Raw genomic sequence first — 27147 nt, 5'->3', positions numbered from 1 at the left:
AGTAGCAACAAGTTATTCTCTTAAATTAGCTGACAGGGTTTCACAGCTTCCATACACCAGCACAAGTATGATTGGTAGGTGGTTGTAGTATTTTGGTAAGCTATGAAGTATAATATATCTGCAATAAAAATGCATATTATTAAGTTAAAAGAACCACCTAAAATAAAAAAATAATAATCAGGAGTGCGTATGCTTAGAAATCGCTATCACTTAGAATACCCTGTCTGTAACACTCCAGCAAGATGCTACAAGTTTTGATAGGCGTACTGCAAGATGTTAAATAACATTCATCAGTCACCAATATATTTGTCGCAAGAGATTATAATATTAGGTAGAAGATAACAGACAAGTACACCGCTTAAAAGAGAACTGCTAAAAAAGAAAAGAACAGCATGTTGCTCATTTTTCTTCCTCCATAAACATCACGTGGTTTTCATGAACTGGTATATGAAAGTCTACAATTTTGAATTAACTTACAGGACTTTTCTTAGCATATACAATGAAAATTCATAATATCGATATCTAGGTATTGCCAATTCAGCACCGGTGTTAAGAAAATGTCAAGACAGACAGTGTGTAAAGGAAGTAATCCGTTGTACAAGAAAGGCGATTCCAGATATTATAAGGTACGTTAGAAAGCCGGTTTTAAAAACATAATACAATCTAGCATCATCAATGTAAATATATCAGAAACAACATCTTCGACGGAGTTGGTGTTTACATTTCCAGAATATAAAGGAAAATAAGAAAAAAAATAACATAAAATATGACCCTGAAATATATATTATAATCTTAAAGCGAAGCAGAAAAATATTATTTTTTGGATAAGACTTGGCAATGAATAATTATTGTTGAAAGGCAGAAAAGTAAGACGTGTCACCTTTGCCTGGCAAATCTTTGTTATTGCCTCAATGTGAAGGTTTTGTAGTTCTTCAAGAGCCAAAACATCCAGACCAGCGATATCCTCACCCTATTACATGGTTAAAAGTAATATCATTTCCGATCTTTCTTCACGTATGAAAATCAGAAAACCAAGTCCAGGCTTATCTAAAACAAGAACATGACCACCTACGGAAATGACTATTCTGGGCAATTTTTGATTCCTACTCTTCAAAGAAGACTAGAGAAACCAAATTCATGATATACTGTTATACCGTGTTGAAAGTCAAATTGCATCGAGTATGAATATTCTATACTAGTTGCAAATTATAGGCTGGTGCTAGTAACTTGGTTTATTGAAGCTGGTCTCCCTGGTTGCAATATTCTTTTACCATTAATCATTCCTACTGGTCCATTGTCTTTAGCCGCAGCCATACACGAACCTAAAGCTCATCAGAGTAGCTACTAGATTCCAGATATTTAAGCAAATTGTGTTTCGCACGTAAATTTCCGCTTTCCCTAATTCAGTGTCTGAATTTCAAACACAAAAATGTAGTCTAAGCCACTATAATCATCTAATCATGAATACATCTATCGTTCTTCCCTTTCCAGTCTAGGTTTTCCCAACTTTCTCTTACCTCATCGTCTCTCCTAAAAACCAGTCACCTAAACTCATTTTCTCATCCCAAACCTTAGTTAAGTCAAGAAATTCACTCAATGCATTCATATTATCATGGAACATCAAAGAAATATAAAATGAGATCATCAGAATGAGATACCTTGAATATAGAAATATGACTTTCAAGTTCCTTGCATCTTCTTCTCTCTCTTTGATAATTAGCCCTTAGTTCTTCTAATCCAATCATATCTTCCATTCTTCCTAAAGTTTCAGCTTCTTTGTACTGTTTCCTATGGGAGTACCCATTAGATGTTGGATATCCAATTTTAACCTTGGTTTGTACATCATCACGCACATGAACTGTTGACTTGTCCTCAACATTAGTGCCAGACTTTCTCATCTTTGACACCATTCTCTGCATACTAGTAAGCTCATATTCTAAATCTTGTTTTTGGTGTTTTATTTCATCAAGTGTCCTTCTTAGGTCAGCTTCTACTTCGACTTTCACAGACAGAGCTGCTTCTAGTGCAGCTTCTCTTTGGAGTCTAGCACTAAGGTCCTTCTGCAACTCCTCAATAAGAAATTCATTCCCACGCTTTTTTGATTTCCCGTCTAGTTGAAAACTATTCTTAATATTTTGCTTGCTTTCATAAGATGTTGGAGACAAGTTTGACTTGCCAGGTGTCTCTTTTGCAGCAGCCAGATCACCACTCAGCTCTGCATTTTCATATGTAAGTTTAGTCACTTGTTCAGCCAAGTTTCGGAGTTCAACTGCTGCAGCTGCTGCCAACTCTTTTGCATATGAAGCTTCCTCTGCAAGTTTCTGACTTTGAATTTCAAGCCCGTCGTTCTCTTCCGCCAATCTCACATTCTCTTGCCTTAAATTCTCTATTTCAACTGCCTGCACAATTTATAGTAAAAATTGTCACTCCAACTGAAACACAAACAAGCAAAAACGTGTAGGAATCAGTTCCAAATTTATTCATTTAAGTTTCCTTCAGCAGAAGGTGCCAGAAAAAGAGAGAGAGAGAGAGAGAGAACCTGCATAAGAATTTCGGAATTTATAATTGAATCGTTACTTTCTTCCTGCACTTGAGAAACTATTACATTCAAGTTTTTGACTGATTGTGGTTCATCAGACTTTCCCAATACGTCTCTAGAACAGTCAGTCTCATTATCAACAGCATGACGATAATTAGTTGAGGTTTTATCCAAGAAATTTATCTGTTTCTTTAGTGAAATAATTGTCTCTTGCATCTCAACATTCTCTGAATTCTGTAGAATTTAAGCAAATGTCAGGAATTGCAACAAGTCGCCTTAAAAGGTCATACAATTGTGTGATATACCTTCAACTGCAATTGCTCTTGAAGTATCCTGTTATCTGCAGACTTTATCTGAATGCCCAATTAACATTAGAACGCCTCACTATATTACTGAGATTTGTGCTACTTAAATGCAATGAATCCATTCTGAAACTATCTAGAGGACAAGACAACCTACCTCAAGTTCAAATATTTTTTCATTGAGCTCAGTGGTAAGCTTGGATAGAGCCTACATTATAAAGTAATGTGTTAGTTGATGTTTACCGATAAAATATACCCCAATTTTTATTTTAGAAAAATAAATAAATAAATAAATAAAGGAAGGTCTTGAATACGTAGAAAATTTGCAAACTAAGCTTTCACTAAGAAGAACCATTCGAAAACGAAGTATCATTCATTACAAGCTACTGAAATCGCAACTAAGACTTTGGGCATGATAGGTTTTATTCTTTAACCAAAAGAAAAAGTGGGGAAGTATATTCAGACAAGGCAAGAAAAGAGAATTAAATTTGAAGTTCTCATTTGTTGACCATAGGGCCCTGTAGATGCAAACCAAACCCAACTACAGAAATTTCTATCAAAAGTAGTCCAGTAACACCCTCACTGTTATCTCCAGGGATCCTCACGACTGAAACAAACAACTTAGTCAAAGTTTGGTTTTCTTGAAGAAATAGTTTATGACACCTCCTAGAGTTGAAGTGGGGGACAAATTTGTTGTTTGTAAATTGAATAAGGCATTCGATGGGTTAAAACAATCACCACAACAATGGTTTTCTAAGCAGTAAATGTCACTCTCTGCTTTTTATCTACAGAAATCAATGCAAGGTTGTGTACTTTTGGTATATGTTGATGATTAGAGCCAAACTTCATGTAATGCTGCCTGGTTGTCACATACACAATGAGAGGAAGTGTTATAAATAGCAGACTATTAGAAAAAAAATATTCTCAATATCTACATAGTAATTAGGAAAAAATATCTTTAGAATTGTTGTATTCATTTCGGTGTATATTTATTTCCTTATTTTAAAGAATTTTATTATTATGAAAATGCCATTGGTGTAATTGTTATCGATAAAATAAATCTTTATTTTCCTGACATAGTAAAGTCAAGGTCATTTCTCAAGAATATTTTAATTTAGTTACCTGTGACATTTCGCTATTACTTGGTGCATGTCCTAAGGATCCAATCATCCGTTGCTCCAGAATACGGATCTGATTCTTCTTTTGGCTAATTTCACCCTTCAACTTATGCATGTCCTCCTGTCAGAGCCCAAAATAACCAACACAGTTTTACTCTGAAATATTAAAATTGTTGTTTATTTGTCAATCTCAAGTAGAAACCTCACTTGTAATTGGATATCTTCAGGCTTGTTAGCAGCTTGCTCTGACAGTCTTCTCAGAGAACTAATGCAGAAGGCCACCTCTCCAGCCAACATTTTCACTTGTTCCCGCAGAAGATCCATTTGATCTGTAACAGTAGTCCCAGTCTGCAAGGAAGTCATTCAGCACAATTTTGGTTCACATCCACAAATTCGTGGATTTTAATATCCACGTATCATGTTTATCTTTCCAAAAACATTGATCACTAGTATTTGAGATCTTACCGGAGGAAGTTCACGGCCTCCAACAGTTAAACTGAATAATTCACCTGCTTGAGTTCTTCCTGGAAAAGAATTAATAGCTGGGGCATTATCCTTTCTGCTGACTGAATTCCTGCGTGAATCTTTCATGTCATAAAGCATAACTCTAGTTGGAGTTAATTTTGAGCCAGATGCAGGTGATCCATTTGCACCCTCACTATCAATATTTGGCGATAATCCATCAACATTATCAGGTTTCTGCATGGTGGTAAATATTATTAGTCGGATAACAACAACTGTAATGTACTAAGTTCATGTAAAATTTAGATCAAGCAAATACCAATCATCAAATCCAAATCCACACTAGGCGAAAAGTCCCCAATCTTTAGTAACCTATTATTTATGAATTAGGATTTTTTTTATTTATTTATAGATTCATATTAACTTCTAAATTCATCAATCAGCTAGCCAATTATTTCAACATAGTAAATAATATATTTCAAATAAAAAAGGAAAATAACTTACTCGTAGCTTCAACCACCCAAGCATTCCCCGCCTTTTGCTTCTTTTGTAATCCTTTCCCATTTCATCTAAATTGGTAACATCATCCTTTTCTTCTGGTGAAGGAACTGAAGCATGGCTCCCTGCATCATCATTTATCCAGGACTCACGTTTTCTATCTGGTAAATATGCTAGCTGCATTCAAAGAAGATGAACATCTGTCATTATCATAAATAGTGTTTACAATTTTACTCTAAAACACAGGAAATGTGTATGTAAAAACAACACATCCATTGAAAGTCTATACATTAAAGGATTAAATTACAAAGCATATAATTGACTGCTGCACTAACTGAAGTACCCTTGTAAGAAAATACCTCATCTTCCCCAAAAGAATGCCTCCGTCTATGGCTGGGCCTTTCTGGAATGCTTGATGACATCGCATTTTTTGTAGAAACTAAGATTAATTTGGTTAGACGTTGAATTCTTCCCATCAATGCTGCTTTAGCTTGTTCCTCCTCTTCCAATCTCGACTTCAATTTGGATTGGCCAGCTTCGAGCTATTACATAATCAAGTAATGCTTAATGTGGGGGAATGAAAGAACACCATACCGAATAAAGATATCACTAGGTTAAGACTCAAGACACATAAGTCTCCCACCAAGTACAGTGGCATTTTTTAGATGATCCAAGATACATGTCTCAGCACAAACCTGAAGCTTCAAATTAACCAGATCTTCTTGTGAAGATGTGGCCATATTGGGATTCTCAACCATGCCACGCTTTAAATGTTGCAGCTCCTGCTTTAACTCAGAAATTTCCCTCTGATATTTCTTGATCAGAGACTTCTCATCCAAAATCTAGCACAGGAAATCAGCTAAAAGTTAAATAGTATGAAACTAATGTGTCAAGAGGTTATCACAATATCAGCTTTTTTCACATTAACTGACCTTATTTTGAGAAGCTTTAATTTCAACATGCTTACTCCTGTGAGCAAATTTTAATGTGTTATGTGTCTCTTCACTACTGCTAGATGCGGGAGTAACTGTGCAAATGAGCTTCAACAACCAAACCATATTCATTTTCAAACATTAGTTGGTGATGAAAATGTTTACAAATTACAACTGCCAGAAAATTTAAAGAGAAATTGCACTTACAGAAATCCTTCCATGGCCACTAAGGGACGATTGTAACAATCGAGTGAGCTTTGAATCTCGATAAGGAATATGAGTTGCCTTTCCATCTGTTAGTTTAGCAATCACCTGCAATGCAGAAACAAGATAGAGATAATTACTTCACTTAACCAAATTTGATATTGGGAATGTGTCACACCATAAGAATGTAAAACATCAGTACATCCATTGATATTCTTTACATGTAGAGCATACTACAAGCTGGCACCATAGCATAATACTAGCAATGCAACCAAAACATGTTCCTTATAGCCTTATAACATAGACTTACTGCGGACTCAGAGATGTACTCCAAACAATTGTTAAGAGACAAAGGGACTCGTTAGATCATTCACTGCACATATGGGATATATAAGGACTTGTAAATGCGAAGAAAGGATTGATGAAGAAAGTGAAGCATAAAACTCAAGAAGAAATTACCAAAGCTAGTACTGAAGAGGAAAATGTTAGTGTACACAGTTAATAGTTGATATTTATCTAATAGTTAAGGGTTAACTATACTATGGTCAATGGTCAACTATAGTCAACAGTTGACCATAATATACAGCTGTACTCTACATCTTGTAGTATAAATATACACATGTTCAGAATTTTGTAAGTCCAGTTTCAATAAAATCAGTTTTGTTAAACATGTCTCTTCTCTTTCTCTCTCATTGTTATTAACATGGTATCAGGGTCATGGGTTAAAAGCCTATCCTAGCAAATTGATATTTGTTGGACATATCATTCTACCCGCTACCAGACCACCCATTAATTTCCAATCTCATTTCGACTAGAGATAAGGCCATTTTAGAGTATATATGTGATGTAAACCTCACCTTAATGTTATATTTAGTACACTTGAAAAAAATTCTACTGACTAAGAAGATTTTATTGAAATGGACCTTTGAAACAATTCATCAACCTCTATATATAAAGAAATCTAACCCTAAAGTAATATTTACAAAGGGATCTTAGAATCTTTTAAGAGCTTCTAATAGCACACTTGTAACTAATTACAAAATCCTATTTTACTTATCAACTATTTTTCATCTTGAATCAATATACTCCCCCTCAAGTTGTTGAATGAATATCTATCATTCACCCCTTGCATGTGACATCAGTATGAACCTCCATTTTAAATTTTTCATTTCTCTTGAACAATAATATCCTTCAAATATTGAGGGATTTAGTTCACAACATGTAAATGTCTCTCCTTTGGGTAATGGATATATTGACTTACAACATAAGTTATGTCAAATATGGAGCAAGCTATGTAACTCAACTTCCCCATAAGTTTGATAATGGTCCTTATTCATAGTAGAACCTTCATCATACCAAATTCTATGGTTTTGTTTCACAAGATCTCCAATGGTCTTGCAATCAATCTTAGTGATTTCTTTGAGAAGATCAAGAACATATATACTTTGGGAGATAAAAAAATACCTTTCTTTAAGTACACTACTTCTATCACAATGAAGTATTTTAATTTTTCTCGATTCTTCTTCTGAAACTAAGAAACAAGTTTTCTTTCAAGATAAGTTTTTCATGTTTAACATCTCTTGCAACAATCATGTCATCAACATAGACCAAGAGTACGGAATGCTTGATGACTAAAGTATAGTCAGGTTGATTCTATTGATAACCCATGGAGATCATAACCTGAGTGAGTATAGCAAACCAAGAACAGAGCTACTGCTTGAGTACAGGGCTTTCTTTAACCTGCACACTTTATTCCAATCTTCAATAAACTTAAAACTTTGAGGAATCTGCATGTAGACTTCTTCTATAGATGTTCATGCAAGAAAACATTTTCAAATCAAATTGTTGAAATTCCAAACCAAAATAAGTTGCCAATGAGAGAATTATTCTAACACTATTCATCTTTCTCGGCAGAACAAAAGTTTCCCCATAATCAACACTATAAGTCTTAGTATGCCCTTTAGCAACTAACATTGCCTTGTAATGATCTAATGTGCCATTAGAGTTATACTTTACATTATAAACCCACCTACATCCTACTATCTTCCTATCATGCGGTTGTCAACAATCTTCCGTGTGTAGTTATTTTCTAAGGAACTCATCTCTTCATGTATGGCTTGAATCCAATTCTAATCCTTCAATGCTTCTTGAACTAATGTGGGAACTCTAGTTGCACCATTGATAGAATGGAAACTATGATGCTGCAGAGAAAGGTGTTTATAAACACAAAATAATAAATAGGATACTTGGTACAAGCCTGAGTTCCTTTTCTCAAAGTAATGGGTAGGTCATCAAGCTCAGGTTTACAATTATTATTCATGGGATTTTAAAAAGGATCAAGAGTATATAGCTTAGACTATTGGAATTGTTCTTGGATTAAGTTAGGTTGTTTTTGTCTCTTTTGTTATTGTATACAGTTATTGTATACAGAAGAAATTCTCTGCTGGATGACAAATTTTTTGGAGGTAACTTGGGAACAAAGTTGCCTTTGTTAGGAATAACTTTAGATACATCCATACAAGATGTGTTAGGAGAACTATAAGGAGTACTAAGAATAGTATTAGTATGACACAATCCTTGTATGAAAGGGGCAAAGATGATTCAAGAGATTCGTAAGACTCAACTTCTATAGAACTCTCTCCTTGAAGTTGAGGACACATAAAAGCATTCGATTTGGCATAGGAGTCCCATTGGCAAAAAAATGTGGTTATAGAAACATAAACATATGATGATAAAAGCGGTGAAGGAGGGGTTACATGGTCTATCACACAAGAGTCTTTACATAAAGTTTCAAAAACATTAAAAGAGGAATTGGAGTACTAAGCAGTCCTGATTAGAAAGAAAATACTAGAAAATGATTGATTGATAGAGTCCATGGAGATTTTTGACGTTCAATTTCAGTATATAGTGCAGACATTCGTTCTTCAATTGAAAAGGATGAAGAAGTCCTGGCAGAATTTTCAAAATCTGAAAAGGCTTGATAAACCTTTCTCGAGAGTTGACCTTTTAGTTCTACTAGACAAATGAGAGCTTTCTCCTTTCCATGTAGCTTGAAGCAATCTCCTTAACGTGGCTAAATTTCTTAAAATGAGAGCACCACAATCCTCCTTGCCTTTTCAGCTGAGTTTCATGTTCCCAAGATTTGAAGTTCTAGGTTTGGAAACCTTTCCGTAAAGCATGGCAATTCTTTCAATGGAACACTCATTCATCATGACCATGCAACGAGTCTCCTCACCTCGAACTATGCAAAATACTTCAAAAAGAAAAGGAAGTCTTTCCTTCCCAAGAATTTGTTCCCTAACAAGGTCGTATTCAGGATTCAATCCTGATAAGAACTTCAATATCCTGAATTGTTCAATAAACAGAGCAAGAGTTACAATATTCCCATTATTTTCAAGCTTCAGTTTTGATATTGGTCCTACTCAACCCATAACCCTTCAACATTCCATAATATTTTGCCATAGAGAGGGCACCCAACTTTGCACCAAAGATCTTACTTTCTACCTTAAGATGTAGATATGTCTAGTCACATGGAATAAGTATTGGCAAGGTCTTCCCAAATTTCACAAGTACCATAGTAGAACACATAATTTTTTAATGATTCATGTAGTCATGGATCAACATAGCCATGTAATTATTTGAGTCATCATTGTCCCCGATTAGGAAATTAGGGCTATCTTTAGATATGACCTCTCCTTCAGTATGGTTGAAACTACCTCCAGCCTTTAACGTGGGCCTAATAAATTGAGCCCATTGAAGATAACTTCAACCATTCAAATCAAGCAAATGTGGAAGAACATTCCATAGTGGAGTTGTCATGCCAACAAAATCAGCTCCCTTGTTTAATACAATAAAAAGATCAAAGACCAATAAATATAATAATGTCCCCATGATCAGTGCTCCTCCAAGGAAACACATGCAACCTGAGGCAAAAGGGAAAAACAATGGCAAATTTGGAACCACCACCTCAAGGTGACTTCGGCAAAGCAAGCTGCGGTGGGAATTGTAGCCAGATGCACCAGAAATGAGTGGTGCATAAAACCCACTCTAAAGAAAGATGTTGTGCATGCAAGCAAACGGCCATAAAGATATGGCGGAGTGACGGCAACAGTGGTGGTAGAGACAATGGTCGTGAAACACAAGTTGGGCGCACTTTAGGCAACCCACAGCTAAGACAACAATGAAGAAATGTGAAAGAAATGCGGAAGGAGAGCTCCCAAGATCAAGAGATTTGATACCAAATTGAAAAGGATTAAACTAAATGAGAGAATTTTATTGAATTGATACACTAGTCTCTATACATAGAGAATTCTAACCCTAAAGTAATCATTACAAAAAGATCTATAAAATCATCCAACAGCTTCTAACAACACACTTGTAATTAATTACAGTTGATAAATAAAAGAGACTATATTCGAGAGACCTTAATCACTCCTCTCATATGTTCTCATATTTATATTGATAGAATTCTGATACAAAGAGTACTGAGAAGAGCAAAGATCAAACTAGAGACCAAGGTACAAAGACAGGTACAGTTCATATAGCAGTTTTCCAATACAACTAGTTTCTACCTACATTTAATACCTATTCTAATAATTACTATGTCCTATAGTAACTGATCACCTATAGTTTCTCCTAAATCAACAAATACACAACAAACCTCAAAAGCAAACACAATAAATATGTCCAGTACCTGTCCTTTGAAATAACTACAGTGTCATGCATAAAACAGGGCAAGAGGAAAACTAAGTTCTAAAACATTACTATAGTATTACCGTTCCAAGAGTAAGCAAGCTTTTATTTATATAAGAACCTTCTTTTCTCCGCAAACCAGTTGTTTCAGTTTTAGAACTTTCTGAACCTGCAAGATCAATTAAGTGCTGGAAAAGGAGTTGGGGGTAGGGGGGTGGGGAAGGAGCTCTTAGAAATAAACAAAACGATGGAGGTATTTACTGGAACAATATAGTAATCATAATCCTGGTCTTGTGAGTGTTACCAGGTGGGACAATGTCACATCCTCTTCTCCTATATTTTCCCCTCGCGAACTGCTTTCAATAGTCTAATAGAAACAATGTAATCAATAAAACAGCATAAGCCACATTAAAAAGTAGAAACAATGATAGAGTACAATCCCAATTATGATTGATGAAAAACAGATTCATAATGAATTGTGTTATATAGCTAGCTACATACAAAATTAACCAATTCATGAAATAATAGAGATCTGCAACCACAAAAATTAGTTTAAAACTTAGAAGAATGCAAATAAGGAAGTGAAAGAAAAAAGGCTATATCATAATATTTACTTAGATCTTTTAATTGACAGGTAATGTAACTAGTGCACACCAATAATATGAGCTTTTTTGAGTCAGGAACATCTGATACATGCCAAAACTTAATTTTCTTAATGTATTGTCAATTTGGCTGGTTACTTACCATCATCTTCTAAGAAAAAAATTGGTTCTTTCGTTGAAAGTTGGGCTATGGAAAGATTGTATACATGGGCCGTCAAAGTGCAAACCAAATAGGTATAAGTGAAGTCTTCTAAAGACGAAAAGGACTATCACCAAGTCAATGTTGATAAAGTGAAGCTATTGTGGATGTCTGTCCATAAAAAAGGGATGACAATGTTACGAGTCTCACATAAAGTACTTGAACCTTAACGCTCTCCCACCTAACAAACTAATCTTTTGGGTTATAGACTCTCCTCTTTTGATCAAGTCCTAACAAGGTGTTTCCAAAGGTTAAAAAGAAGAATGTTCAATGCAATCATTTAATAAAAACTATATTCCTCTTATGATTATAGCATCTTACATCTGTCAGGAATTCTTTGTTTTGTGTGGCATCTGAACAACCAAAAGCTTAAAGCAACATTAACTAGATGGGACTCTAACAATGCTAATTTAGATTGTTATTTATTACGACTCTGGTTAATAGCTTCTGTACTCAATCACTAATAGTATTGATAAGAAGGATTGTGTTAAGAATTAAGAAGCAATTTCTCAAGCAACCTCTGTTCTAAGGATCAGAATCCTCCATAATCTTTTGACATGTCTGTTATATTCCAGAAGAAGTGAGATGCAAAGTGGTTGCTCAATAGGGAGAATTCTATATATTTATTAATAGCACCAGAGAGAGTTACAGAAGTTCATACATTATATCAGAGGAAACAAGACAGAGGGAGGAATTTTCAAGAATACACACCGCACCCTATACGGTTACAAATTATTATATATATGAAATCCATATTGCAGTTACTAACACTTAATTGTTTCTCTCCTTTTGGATCAATAACTTCCAAGTTTTGCGTCTCTCACACTTACTACGCCTTGGTTCAATTCTGTTATGTTTATCTCCACTTGCAGCTGCCCCATAATCCATATCAATGTCCCAAAATATGAAACTTCTGAGACAAAGTACATTTTCTCTTCTCGTTTTTAATCTTCTTTCTTGTCACAGATGTATTCTCTAAGATTCAGAACTTCAGTTCTTTTACTCCATAAGCACGGGCACCTCAAAATAGTCACCATGTCAGTGTCAAATACTTTTGACACTAAAAATATTCATGACTGCATTCCAGTACTTGTACATTTAATAATATATTACCTATGGAAATACACTAATAAGTTGACTATATAACATTGAGTCCAGAGGCTGCAAAATATTCAAGAGGTAGAAGATTATAACAAATGCAAACACATTCACCTATGTTCAGCTGCTGCTGCCAGACTACTACAATACTAATGCATCTAGACAGGTAATTTACATAAGACTTTTGGTAACATAGAAAATTATATTAGTAAACATAAAAATGTTTAACAGATTCTAAATCTAAGCCCACTAGAAAAATTTTTGGAGTTTTAAATGACAAAGAAGCATGCATTTAAATCTTAAGCATATGGAGATTGTCTTGACATACCAAGGTGAAAATAGTGTGGCTTCGACTGCTAACAAGATTGAAATTGTTTGAACCCACGTGTCTATGCTCTGCGTTGTTTCAGAAACAAGACATTAAAATGCATGAATTAGAATAAACAAGAATCTAACAATACATGAACAAAGGAAATATTTCAACCATAAATAACTCCAAGGAGATCATAAAATTGCAGGAGGCAGAAAAATTTAAGAGCAAAGGACGGTCATGTTTCAGTGGAGCAGAACGTAAGGCTATTGTAAGGGAAAAACTAAGAAGTGCATGCTACCAATGATTTAAAATGATAAGAAAAACGCTAAAAAGTTTATCATACCTTCCCCAGTAGCAATTAAAGAAAGGGCATGAGCAGGAGATAGCACAACTTCCTCTTTGATTCCTTCAACGTAAGTACCCTGTCACCATTACATATACCTGTAGTCTCATTATAAGATTCAATTAAAAGGCATATCATGCCTTCTATATTTGATGTCTACGACAAGAAAAATAACATTAGATAGGGTTCGGCCGAAGCCCATATACAAAATATATCTAACAGATATGAAATTGGATTCGGATCTCTTATGGCAGAATTAGGATTGTTTTACATGTGTCCATACAAGAATTAGAAGTGAATGGACCTTACAACTACTAGAATTAAGAATCATATTAGAATACACCATATTGATCTGATATATTATTATTCAAAGTCTCAAATCTCTCTTTCCGCCATTTTTAAACCTTATAATTTCAACAATCAAAGATCAGACATACGGAAAGTTGAAGGTAAACTGGCCAAGTAAAATTCACCAAAGTAAAACTTTTAACAGTGAGAGCACAAAGCTAACAACATAGTGAGCTCCAAAAACAAGAAACTCAAAAGACTTTTGGATAAGCTATTTGTGAGATGAAAAAACGAAAATAAATAATGACGACCTCTTGAGACCAATATTAATTAATAAATATAAATACCTGAGCATCCTCTCGTATTCTTAGATTCTGCCCAATTGGATCCAGCAAGTCATTAATGACCTACAACAAGAGCAGATAAAATTGAAGAATAGGGATGCTCATTTAAGATATTTAAGACATATATACATACATATAACTACACACACACACACACACACATATATATATATGACCAACGATAGATGATAAATTCATGCCTGTAGAACTTGAATACAGAGAAATTTGAGGCAAGGGAAGCCAAAAATAAAATAAATAGCTCCATAATCAGGCTTGGAGTTGATAGTCAAATTGGAGATAACTTGAGTGAGAAGATATTTGCAATAATTTTTTTTTCAAAGCACAACTTTGTATGCTTATATTCCCTAACAACTGATCCAACCAAGATAAAGTTTTAAGCCAAAATTAATATTTTAAGTCTACTGCAAGAAGTCAATGACCATATCACTAAGCATATTTTGCAACATGGAATGCTAAACCTCTTTCCATTTTCATCTGCAACAGACTTTGTGTAAAACATTTAATTTTCCTTTGGGAAAACTGGGTTCCAACAGGGTGGTAGAAAACATGTAGCTTCCATTTTCTGTTGAACAAACACTAAAGAACTATTCATACTGTTTTCAAACTTCATTTCAACCTATGTCATTGTTGAGATGTAATATTTTATTTATCATGTATGGGATCCTTTCTTTAGGGTTAGGGTTAGGACTGGGCCTTGACTCTTTGTATTCTGCTTACTATCTTCTTATATAAACAGTAGTAAAACAGTAACAGTGTAGTTTTTCACTGTTTCATTTATCTGAAATCTCTTCAAGATGGTATCAAGAGCCAGAACATGAGTCTGGTTCATCTTCACTGTTTGTCACAGTGACTATCATCGTCCGCCGTCTTCCGCCACTGTCCGCCGCCGTCGTCGCCGTCGCCGCCGGCGTGTTTACTCCGGCGAAGTCAGGGTTAGGTGCGCCTCGAGGAGCGCAACCCATCCCCGCAAATCACGTCCCCAGAAACCTCCGCACGCGCCGCCACGCTCCGCTTCTCTCCGGCGACCTTCAAGCGCGTGTACACCACGCGCCGCCTTCCCGGCGCCGGAATCGCGCCGCGCCACCGTCGTTCGTCTCGCCGGAGCCTCCTGGTCTTATATCTGCTCTTGGTTCTCTGTTTCGGTGACCATATCTTGAACCTAGGGTTTCTTCTCAAAAGTTAAGTTTTTTTTAATGGCTTCTACGGGTGGAATGTCTCCCTCTCTATCAGCTACTCCTATTATTACCTCTGCGAAACTGAACTGGAAAAATTACTCCTCTTGGTCAGCTTCGGTGGAGTTGTGGTTTCTTGGTCAAGGTTATCATGATCATCTTGAAAAAGAGGTCTCTAATATTTCAGAGGAAGAGAAACCTAAGTGGCAGAAATTGGATTTTCAGTTGTGTGCTGTTTTATGGCAATCAGTTGAGCAAGGGGTCTTAGACATTTTGAGACCTTACAAGACATGCTTCTCTTTTTGGAAAAGGGCACAAGATATTTTTGCTAACGACATTCAACGCCTCTTTGATGCAACTCAAAGAGTAGCCTCACTCAAACAAATCAATCATGATATGGTTTCTCATATCGGAAAGGCTAGGGCTGCAGTAGAAGAATTGAAGAGTTTTTTTGTGGCTGATTCATTAGAAGATATCAACAAAAAACTTGATAAGTTTTACATGGTCTTAATTCTGAGGAGCCTACACTCGACTTTTGATCATGTGCGTGATCAAGTTTTAGCCGGTGATCAAATCCCTTCGATGGACAACTTAGTTACTAGACTTCTTCGTGTACCTACATTGGTCAAAGATGAAAGTTCAACTGATGTTTTTGAAACATCAGCAATGGTAGCACCACGAGGAAGAGGAGGAGGTCGGAGCAACCGTGGAGGACGTGGTGGTCGAAGTGGGCGTCCTCAATGCTCATATTGTAATAGAATGGGCCATACCCAAGACAAGTGTTATTCCTTACATGGTTTTCCCGATAAAGCTGCTCATGTGTCCAAGTCTGATCATTCAGAATCTAGAATTTCTGATGAAGAGTACCAAGAATTCTTGAGGTACAAATCTGAGAAATCCAACAATCCTGACCCATCCTCTTCAATGTCAACTGCATGCATCTCTCAATCTGTGGAAGGTCTTAGTCCATGGATTCTTGACTCAGGTGCCTCAGATCATGTCTCTGGTAACATTTCCTCATTTTCCTCCATTTCCTCTCCCAAAAGTCCTCATTTTATTACTGTTGCAAGTGGATCCAAAGTGGCATCTCAAGGAATTGACAAAGTTTCTTTATCACCTTCACTAAATTTAAACTCTGTTTTGTACATTCCTCATTGTCCTTATAATTTAATCTCTTTGAGTCAATTGACTCGTTCCTTAAATTGTTCTGTAACCTTTACTGCTAATTCCTTTGCTATACAGGAACATGGTACGGGTCGTCTGATTGGAGAAGGACATGAGTCACGGGGACTTTATTTCCTAAAACCAAGCTCCTCAGTATCTTGTTTTGCAACTTCATCCCCAAAACTTTTGCATGATCGTTTAGGTCACCCAAATTTGTCCAAGTTGAAAATGATGGTTCCGAGTCTCAAACACATTCAAGCCTTAGATTGTGAATCGTGTCAGTTAGGAAAGCATGTTAGATCTTCCTTCCCTAAAAAGTCTGAGACACGATGTAATTTTGCTTTTTCTACTGTTCATTCTGATGTTTGGGGACCAAGTCGTGTCACTTCTTTTGGTTTTAACAATTTTGTAACGTTCATTGATGAATTCTCTCGATGTACTTGGGTTTATCTAATGAAAGAAAAATCGGAACTTTTATCCATATTTGTGTCTTTCTTTAATGAAATTAAGAACCAATTTGGGAAGACAATTAAAATTCTCAGAAGTGATAATGCTAAGGAATATTTTTCTGCTGCGTTTTCCTCATTTTTATCTTCCCAAGGAATTTTACATCAGTCAACATGTCCTCATACTCCACAACAAAATGGCATAGCCGAAAGAAAGAATAGACACCTTATCGAAACTGCACGCTCTCTCATGTTGAATACCAATGTTCCTATTCATCATTGGGGAGATGCAGTCCTCACTGCTTGTTTTCTAATCAATAGGATGCCTTCTTCTTCTATTGAAAATAAAATTCCTCACTCGATAATTTTTCCAAATGATCCTTTGTATCGTGTTTCTCCACGTGTGTTTGGATGTACTTGTTTTATTCATAATGTCTCTCCAGGTCTTGATAAACTTTCTGCAAAGGCTATTAAGTGTGTCTTTTTGGGATATTCTCGCCTTCAGAAAGGGTATAAATGTTATTCTCCCTCAACCAAAAGGTATTATATGTCTGCTGATGTTACATTCTTTGAGGACACACCTTTTTTCTTGTCCTCCATGGAGGAGAGTTCATCTATTCAACAAGTCCTTCCTTTACCATCCTGTGATCCCTTGGTTCTTCCTGAAACTCAACCTCAAAATGCCAATGACATTGTTCAACCACCTCTTCTCACATATCAGCGTCGCACTCCAGTGACTCCTTCCTTGCCTGAAGACCCCTGTGACTCAAATCCTTCTCCACCAGATTCTCGAATCATGGATCCTTCATCCTCTTCATCTTCTCTTGACTCCGATCACACTTGGCCTATTGCCCTTCGGAAAGGTACTCGCTCTACTCGTAATCCACATCCTATTTATAACTTTTTGAGTTATCATCGTTTGTCTCCTCCATATTTCTCTTTTGTTTCCTCCTTGTCTACCATTAAGGTTCCTAAGAATGTTGATGAGGCACTTGGTCATCCTGGATGGAGACAAGCCATGATTGATGAAATGCAAGCACTTGAACACAGTGGGACTTGGGAACTTGTCTCTCTTCCTCCTGGTAAGAAGTCTGTGGGTTGTAGATGGGTCTATGCTATTAAGGTTGGTCCGACTGGCGCTGTAGACCGACTCAAAGCCCGTCTCGTCGCTAAGGGGTATACTCAGGTTTACGGTCTTGACTATTGTGATACTTTTTCTCCTGTGGCTAAAATAAGTTCTGTTCGTCTTTTCCTTGCTATGGCTGCCATTCGCCAATGGCCTCTGTATCAGTTGGACATTAAAAATGCCTTTCTTCATGGTGATCTGGAAGAGGAGATATACATGGAGCAACCTCCTGGGTTTGTTGCTCAGGGGGAGTCTGGGTTAGTTTGTAAGTTGCATCGTTCTCTCTATGGCTTGAAGCAATCTCCTCGAGCTTGGTTTGGTAAATTTAGTCGTGTTGTGCAGAATTTTGGATTGAAACGTTGTGAAGCGGATCATTCAGTATTTTATGGTTATACTTCTCCTGACAAATGTGTTTATCTTATGGTTTATGTTGATGATATTGTTATCACAGGAAATGATATCACTAGAATTGCTCAATTGAAGAACCATTTGTTTAGCCACTTTCAGACCAAAGATTTGGGTCGTCTTAAATATTTTCTTGGTATTGAAGTGGCGCAATCAAAAGAAGGTGTCATCATTGCACAGAGAAAATATGCTCTTGATATTTTGGAAGAAACAGGTCTGACAAATTGCAAGCCCATTGATACCCTTATGGACTCAAATCAAAAATTAACAAGAGATCAAGGTGAACTTTTCTCAGATCCAGAGAGATATAGAAGGTTGGTTGGAAAACTCATCTACCTTACTATAACAAGACCTGATCTTTCTTATCCAGTGGGAGTTGTTAGTCAATTTATGCAAAATCCCCACATTGATCATTGCAATGCTGTGATTCGCATTCTCAGATATGTAAAAGGTAACCCAGGACAAGGATTGTTGTATGAGAACAAGGGAAGTACTCAAGTTGAAGCGTATTGTGATGCAGATTGGGCTGGTTGTCCAATTGATAGAAGATCTACCACAGGGTATTGTGTATTCCTTGGAGGGAACCTTGTATCTTGGAAAAGTAAGAAACAAAGTGTTGTTGCTCGATCTAGTGCAGAGGCGGAATATCGATCTATGGCTCTAGCTACATGTGAACTAGTATGGATTAAACAACTCCTTCAAGAGTTGAAATTTTGTGAAAATGAGCAGATGAAGTTATATTGTGACAACCAAGCAGCCCTTCACATTGCCTCCAATCCGGTGTTTCATGAGAGAACAAAGCATATAGAAATTGATTGTCATTTTGTTAGAGAGAAATTACTATCCAAGGATCTTGTTACAGAGTTTGTCGGCTCTAATGAACAACTTGCAGACATTCTGACTAAATCTTTAAGAGGGCCTAGAATTCAATTTATATGTTCCAAGCTTGGAGCATATGATCTATATGCTCCAGCTTGAGGGGGAGTGTTGAGATGTAATATTTTATTTATCATGTATGGGATCCTTTCTTTAGGGTTAGGGTTAGGACTGGGCCTTGACTCTTTGTATTCTGCTTACTATCTTCTTATATAAACAGTAGTAAAACAGTAACAGTGTAGTTTTTCACTGTTTCATTTATCTGAAATCTCTTCAAGAGTCATTTGCCACCATTTCATATTGAGTTAATGTCGCATCTGCATTTAAACAAAATCTTTTTATTCATTTTTTATACCATAACTAAAATTCAGTTTGTCCTTTGTATTTTGCAAGGGCTCTCAGACAACAATGGAGTTAATCTGGTCATCATTCTTGCTATTTCAAAGATGAATTGCCCTAGAATAGGTATAATAAGCTTGATAAAGATGAGAGAGGTCAATATAACATAATAGTAGTATATGATGCTAACCTCATTGTAAATCTCAAGATACGAGACACGTAATAAGAATTCCCGACCAGGAGTCTGAAATGACAAACATGGCCTATCAAGGATATGAACGGATTTAAAGTACAATTTGGAGAACTAAACTCCGTACCTCTTGTATTATACCGAAGACATCCTTCACTGCAAGTGGGATAATTCCAGGTGACTTTTGCTCCCCCTGGGAAAATTATATAGCAAATATAAGTTTTTTTTCTTGCTCTTGTTAAACTTCTAGTCCACGCTAATGCAGATGATTAGCCAATATAAGTCATAACTAATAGTTAGTTACTTGGCTTTTACACGTCACTCTCCAACATTATGAACTCTCATTAAGTGAATAGATTAGTAACCGTTGGAAACCACGGAATTGTATGTATATCCATTCCACTTTCCCAAGTTGCTTATATTCATTGTAAAGTAGAGAATAGAGTTAGAATTATTCACTTAATTATTCCTTCTTGTAAATTTAAGTATAGCACACCTCCCCAAAGTCAAATGGTTGTGTCCTTTGTCCAATGTGATTCACTAAATTTTATCCCAAACAAATCAGAATATTTAAGGGAATGAAAATATTATGCAGAATGCAAATAATAAAGATACTCAGAAGTCTATTCCCAATGCGTACTACTTCAATAAAAAATTAAATTAAAAAATAGCCATAAATCCTAGTTCACCAGGTTTGACTTGCAACAGTCTGACTTTAAACCACTGTGTGGAGATCAGTAACAAGTTGGACTATCAAACACATTTCCATTTTGCAAAGGTCAAATAAAATATTGCAGAGTTTGGTGGCATATATAATAATATTGTATGTAGATGATAAAACAGTTAACTTACGTGCATGGTATGAGTCTTTCCACTACTAGTAACACCATATGCAAAAACAGTACCTGCAGATCAGAAAAGCAATTTTCAACCAATGTGTTTTGCTAGGAAATAATATGATTCCGCCTCAGACACAACATAAAATTTATAAAACCAAACAAATGCCAACTTTGGGAGGAACTAGATCCCATCTCAGAATCATAAGTATGAACTAGTTGCAGGCTATTCCAAGGTTAAACGACATAAAACCTTATTTATTAATTCCAAAATAGTGCCAAGGAGAAAAAGATTGTGTAGCATGAGAACACCATCTCTTTTTTGCGTACTCAGGGTCAACCAAAATGGTAAATGAATGGGGCAAGGAACCATGGTCGTCTTCCTTTTTTCCCATAAATATGTAGTTGTCTCACTAGCAATAAACCACCCTTTTTAGTCGGATACTATCGGAGATATGATTTGATTATCTTGAATGTAAATAGGGATATAAGATATATCTATCAAATATGTACAAATTTTACTTTATTTGTGTTGTAAATAGCACATTATTAGGACAAAAGTATTATCAATATCTCTGTAGTTATTACAAAAAAAATATTTTAAGAATCTTCCTATTTATTTCAACATACTCTTATTTCCTTATTTTAATGGATTTAATTATTACAAAATAAAGATGACAAGAATGTAATTGGATTGATTGTAATCAATAAAATAATGCTTTATTTCTTATAAAGTCCAAGTTGGTTTCCGACATGCTGATACAAGAAGTCATGTTCCTGTTCCGTTGCCTTGTTAATAGTCGTCATCCTCACAAACAGGTAGTCGAGACTTCATTTCGCTTCGATTTGAATTGAACTAAATTTTTTGGTTCTTTTGCCAAATGGGTTCTCTATGTTACGTCTTCATTTTGTGAATTTTTTTCAAAGCCTAGTATGAAAGTTTATAAAGAGGAACTTGATCATTTAAGAGTTGTTAGATATCTTATCTTTTATCTTTTGTTTCTATGCTATTATTTCCTTTCTATCATTATTTGTATTTTGGGCTTCATATTTTCTTTATCATGAATAAAGTACCCTGTGTGTATTTTGTACACAAGGGATATTAATCTTATATCTAGTTTTTCATTAATTTCAATATGGTATCTAGAGCCTAAGGTTGTAGGGCAATTTTTTTGTTGCCATTGCAACTGCCGTTGTTACTAGAGTTTTCAGTTTCTACTAACGACCGCATGATTTTGCTTGTCTCGGCCAGACGACCACCGCGCCATCAAGATTGACACCATCGGAGTCTAGACACACTCCAATGCGTCAATCGCCCAGCAGATTGTCCAGCCGCGCATGAGCCATCGATGGACTCGTCATGGCCTCCTCTTTCTAGATCTGGGCTTGTTGACTTGATCGAACCTTTTTGGGTTTTTTCTCTCTCTTCCTCCATTGCTTATTTTGTTGCCTATTCTAATACCTCTTCTGCCACAAATGTGTCTGACCCATCAATCTATACTAACTATGTCAATGGCACTTGTATATTGATAAGATAGATGGCACTAATTATGCGACTTGGGTGTCAAACATTAAACTTTGGCTTGAGAGTCAAGGATACATTGATCATCTACTCAAAGAGTGATTACTATTGTTTCCGCTAAAGTTTCCCATTAGAAGAAAATTGAAGCTAAGTTATGCATCGTTCTCAAGTCCACCATTCACTCTTCTTTAAAACAAATGTTTCGTGCCTGCGGAATATTTTTTGAAGTCTAGGAACAAGTAAAATTATTATACACCATTGATACTCAATGTCTTTATGGGGTTTGTCACAATCTTTCCAATGTTGTTGCTCCTCGATGTCAAGGCTCTATGACTGATTATTTGGGTAAGCTTCATGCTCTTTTTTCATGAATTTAATGAAGTATTACCTCCTGCCAAAGAAATTGAGCAACGGCCAAAGTTCTTCATGGTGTTGGCATTACATGGAGATTTTGGGTTCCCCTGTTGTACCCAATTTTACTTATACTCGTTCCACCCTTTTGCGTGTGTCAAATAAACCTATCAATAATACGCCTGCTTCTGCCAATGATTCCTTTGCTTTGGCATCTCAACTTGATAATCACAATCTTTCTCACATGCACAGGTACATCATTCGTTGGTCTAACTCAATATTTTTTTCCTAGTCCTTGGGTTCTTGGCTCAGGAGCCACATATCACATTACTGGTAACAAATATGTTTTCTTCTTTATCCTCTCTAGATAATTTATCTTTTGTTACAATGCCTATAGGGTTTAGGGTTTTAGCTCATGGTATTGAGAGTGTTAACCTTTTTTTCTTTTTAATCCATTGATAGTGTTGTTTATATCCTTCGGTCTCTTTTTAAGTTATTATCCATTAGTTGTCTAATCAGTTCTCTTGATTGTGTTATTTCTTTTAAAGATTTTGTTTTGTTTACAGGACCGGAGTTTGAGACAGATGATTGGCACCGAATGTGAATCTCATGGTCTTTATCATCTTCACCCTTCTACACAGTTATGGAGTCTTCAACTCTCCTTCATGCTCAATTAGGTTCCCATGGCCAAATTGCAGCAATTTGTCCAAGTTATCTAGTTTAGTGTGTGAGTCGTGTCAATTAGGGAACATAATCGTAGCTCCTTTCCTCGTAGTGTCTCACAACGTGCTTTGTCCCTTTTTGCCTTTGTTTCAGTTTGACATTTAAGGACTTAATCGTGTTAAGTCTAATTTAGGTTTTCAATATTGTTACCTTTGTTGATGATTATTCCATATGTACTTGGTTGGTTTTAATAAAATATTGTTCTCAGTTAGTTTACATATTTCAATCCTTTTATAATAAAATTAAAACTCAGTTTGGTGTTTCTACCTTCAATCGTTCTGAGTTTTAATTTCATTATAAAAGGATTGAAATATATAAAATAACTTAGAACGAATTTTTATTAAAAGCAACCAAGTACATCAGGAATAATCATCAATAAATGTGACAAAATATTTAAAACCTAAATTAGACTTAACACGACTATGTCCCAATATGTCAGAGTGAACTACGTCAAAAGGGGATGTAGCACATAGTGAAACACTACACGAAAAGGAACTACGACTATGTTTCCCTAATTGACGCAATCCACACACCAAACTAGATAACTTGGACAAGTTGGGAACAAATTGCTGCAATTTGGACAGCCAAGAGAACAAGTTAGACGACTATTGGATAAGAAGTTAAAAGGAGACAGAGGAACATAGAGAACATTATCAATGGATAAAAAAAGGAAAAAGGTTAGCAGTCCTAGCACCATAAACTAAAACCCTAGACCCACAATCATTGTAACAGAAGATAAATTATCCGAAGAGGATGAAAAAGAAAACAAATTTGTCAACAATGCAACAAAAGCAGTGGAACAAGAGGGTTGACGATCCTCATATCATTTGAGAAATTCAATGAAAATAGCAAATTTGTTGGTGGTATCAGAAAGAGTAGGGCCTACCATGTGACAATGGTCACACTTATGACGCCTTTTTCCTGGCTAGCGAGAGCAATTGTGATCATCACGTTAAGATGCCAAAGTAGAAGAATCATCGACAAAAGTAGGTGTATCATTAATGGGTTTACTTGACACACGCAAAGGGTTGGAATAAGTAGAAGTAAAAGTGAGTACAACAGAGGAACCCAAAATCTAATTACGAACATAGGAATATTCATCCGCAAGTCCATGTAACGCCAACATGATGAAGAACTTCGGCGTTCCTCTATTCTTGGGCAAGGGGAGAGGCAAGAGGTAATAACTTATTAAATTCATGAAAAAGATCATGAAGTTTACCCAAATAATCAGCCATAGACCCTTGACGTCGAGGAACAACAACATTGAAAAGATCGTGACAAACACCATAAAGACATTGAGTATAATTGGTGTAAAATAATTTTGTCGGTTCCATGTGTCGTAGGCACGAAACATTTGTTTTAAAGAAAAGTGATTGGTAAACTTGAGAACCATGCATAATTGAGCATTAATTTTCTTCCAACAAGAAACTTCACCGGAAGCAATAGCAGTCACTCTTTAAGGAAGATGATCAACATACCCTTGACTCTCAAACCAAAGTTTAATGTCTGACGCCCAAGTTGCATAATTACTGTCATCTAACTTATCAATTGACAAGTGCACATTAACATAGTTAGTATAGATTGACGGGTCAAACACATTGGTGGCAGAAGAAATATCAAATAGACAGCGAAAAAAGCCATGAAGGAAGAGGGAGAAACAAAAAAGCCTTAAAAATACCAAAGCGCTCTGATCAAGTCAACAAGCTCAAATCTAGATAGAGGAGGCCACAACAAATCCATGAATGGTGACCGATGTCGAAGACAACGATGCGCGTCCCTCCATGCACACGGTTGGAAAAATCTACTGAGTGAATCTTTGATCAACGCATGGGAGCGCGTCTGGACTCCGATGGCGGCAATCTTGACAGCATGGTGGTCACTTGGCCGAGACAAGCAAAATTGTGTGGTCGTGGTCTAAACTGAAAACACCGACGACAACATGACTTGGCGACTGTTGGAGTGACGGGGGGGGGGGGGTGGACGAAAATTTGCCCAAGAATCTTAGACTCTAGATACCGTATTGAATATAATAAAATATAAGGTATATGATTAATTTTCCTTGTGTAGAAAATAAACATTGTATCTATAATAAAGAAAATATGGACCAAGCCCAAAATACAAATAATGATAGAAAAAGATAATAGAAGAGAAAGAAAAGATAAAAAATAAAAGATAAGATACCTAAGTATATTTAACACCTACCATATATTAGGAGTTTCCATAATTAAGGTTTTCTTATTCTATTTAAGAGCAATAGCAATTGCTCTTCTATGAATGTTATCAGAAAATCGTTTTTCTGACATAACAACCGAGTTACCGTCATAAATTGGGATTATTAGCATTAAATTGCTCCTGCAGACAGCGTACAGGCCATTAATAAATCATTAACTTACTACAAGTCCTTAATCCATTAATCTCCTCCTTTTTCAAAAATCAATTTATTATACACTGGTACAAATAACAGCAAAATCATTACCGTTAATCCCTTCCATTGCACCACTGACAACATGCTGAGCAGCCACATCGTAAACATGCCGAGTTGTTGTGGCAGGCCCAAATACCTTATCTGAAACAGGAAAAGTATAGTAACAAGAAACATTATAGAAGGAACGCACAAAATGAACATGTACTCTGCATTCTTCAATTTAGAAATCATGTACATGCTTATTAAACAAGACGGTTATTTATCATTATCTTATTTTATGTGTTCTTTGTTTTCCATCTCCGGTTAATGTGATACTCAAACTATTTTTTTGTTGTTCTTTGCACTCATTTTGGCACTAGTTGTACATCAAGTACTAAGAACTTTTCTAAAAACTAATGTAATCAATAACTCCAAAACCTAAAATTAACATGCATAAATTAAAATAAAAACGTAGTGAAGTTATAAGAGAGTTTTTACAAAGTAACTTATACAGCTAATTTTAACTTATGAAAAAGTTGATTTTATTTTCTTACTTCTATTTTTGTCCAGACATAGCATAAATACTGTATGTACTTATGACATAAAGATTTTTACACCATCATTCAATTATAAATAAATTAATTGACTATCACAATAACTACCTTAAAATAATAATTAACTTGATTGCCAATTAGTTAACCGAACAATGATTTTATTTAGTGCATACAAAATGAGTCTAATTCTTTGTTGTGTTCTTGATATTGTCCATATTTCTTCAAAATATACCCATTTTGATATATTAAAAAATAAAAAAAATTATATTTTAAAGGCAATCCAAATTCATACAAAACAAAGTCTAACATTTTAAGTGTAGGAAGGAACATGTCTAATTACGAGAAAAATGGAATATAGTAAGAGTTTCCTTTATTTTATGGAAGTAAGAGTTTGTTTTTTTATGATGCGTCCATGTAGAGAAAAAGTAATTAGTGAATAAGAATACTAACCAAAGCCATAAGCAATGGAAGGATTGTGCTCATTCCTCACTATATGATCCCCATCCGCATACCACGCCACCTCGTCCCCCTTATTAATTTCTCTCCCACTAGTAACAACATAATTTTAATAATAATAATAATAATAATAATAATAATAATAATAATAATAATAATAATAATATAATAATAATAATAGTAATGAAAAGTATACGAATTGAAAAGACACATACTAAGCAACAAACTAGAGGGGAGCGAAATGAACGAACCTGAGGGGTCGAAACCGGACTGTGACAGTGACATTCTCCTTCGCCTTGCTCGCGTCGAGCACAGCGTTGGAAGCCACCGAAGATATAGAGGCCTTGGTCGACGGCCTCGAGGAGGCGCAGGAGGAGGACGGTGTGGTAGGTCTTCCGGCGGGCTTGGCGGGTCCCACCGGCGACTTCCGCGAGCGGAGCGGCGAGACGGAGGCTCGTTGGGAGGAGCGGACGTAGCCGGAGGAAGAAGACATTGACGGAGAAAGAGAGGTAGAAGAAGGCGGTAGAAAGAGTAAGAGTTTGAGAGAGGGAATGGGTCACGTGCCGGCCATGGAAGTGCAGAGACTTTGGAGTTTGGACTCTGTCTTCTCCCTCCAAAAAGAGGACAA

At 36.0% G+C, this 27147-nt stretch overlaps 1 protein-coding gene across 2 annotated transcripts; it reads right to left on the bottom strand.

Moving 5' to 3' along the window:
* Nucleotides 1-27147, bottom strand: LOC114194480 (kinesin-like protein KIN-7C, mitochondrial). 2 transcript variants are annotated; one of them, XM_028084731.1, is made up of 26 exons: nt 26771-27147; nt 26514-26611; nt 25582-25671; nt 20526-20578; nt 19801-19866; nt 19674-19727; nt 13938-13997; nt 13303-13381; nt 12975-13042; nt 11052-11114; nt 10831-10935; nt 6059-6163; nt 5852-5959; nt 5615-5761; nt 5279-5461; nt 4926-5096; nt 4425-4658; nt 4167-4307; nt 3964-4080; nt 2999-3049; nt 2845-2892; nt 2540-2773; nt 1659-2399; nt 881-970; nt 220-266; nt 1-118 (listed from the first exon to the last, which is right to left on the bottom strand). In XM_028084731.1, exons 1-25 carry the CDS (start codon nt 27010-27012, stop codon nt 246-248), a joined length of 3369 nt encoding a protein of 1122 aa, XP_027940532.1. In that variant the 5' UTR covers nt 27013-27147; the 3' UTR covers nt 1-118; nt 220-245. The 2 variants fall into 2 exon arrangements, with proteins under 2 accessions (XP_027940532.1, XP_027940533.1); XM_028084732.1 differs by lacking the exons at nt 10831-10935; nt 11052-11114.

Source organism: Vigna unguiculata, chromosome 8 (genome assembly GCF_004118075.2).
Source record: "Vigna unguiculata cultivar IT97K-499-35 chromosome 8, ASM411807v1, whole genome shotgun sequence".
Classification (NCBI taxonomy): domain Eukaryota; kingdom Viridiplantae; phylum Streptophyta; class Magnoliopsida; order Fabales; family Fabaceae; genus Vigna; species Vigna unguiculata.
This window is presented reverse-complemented; position numbering and strand designations above follow the sequence as displayed.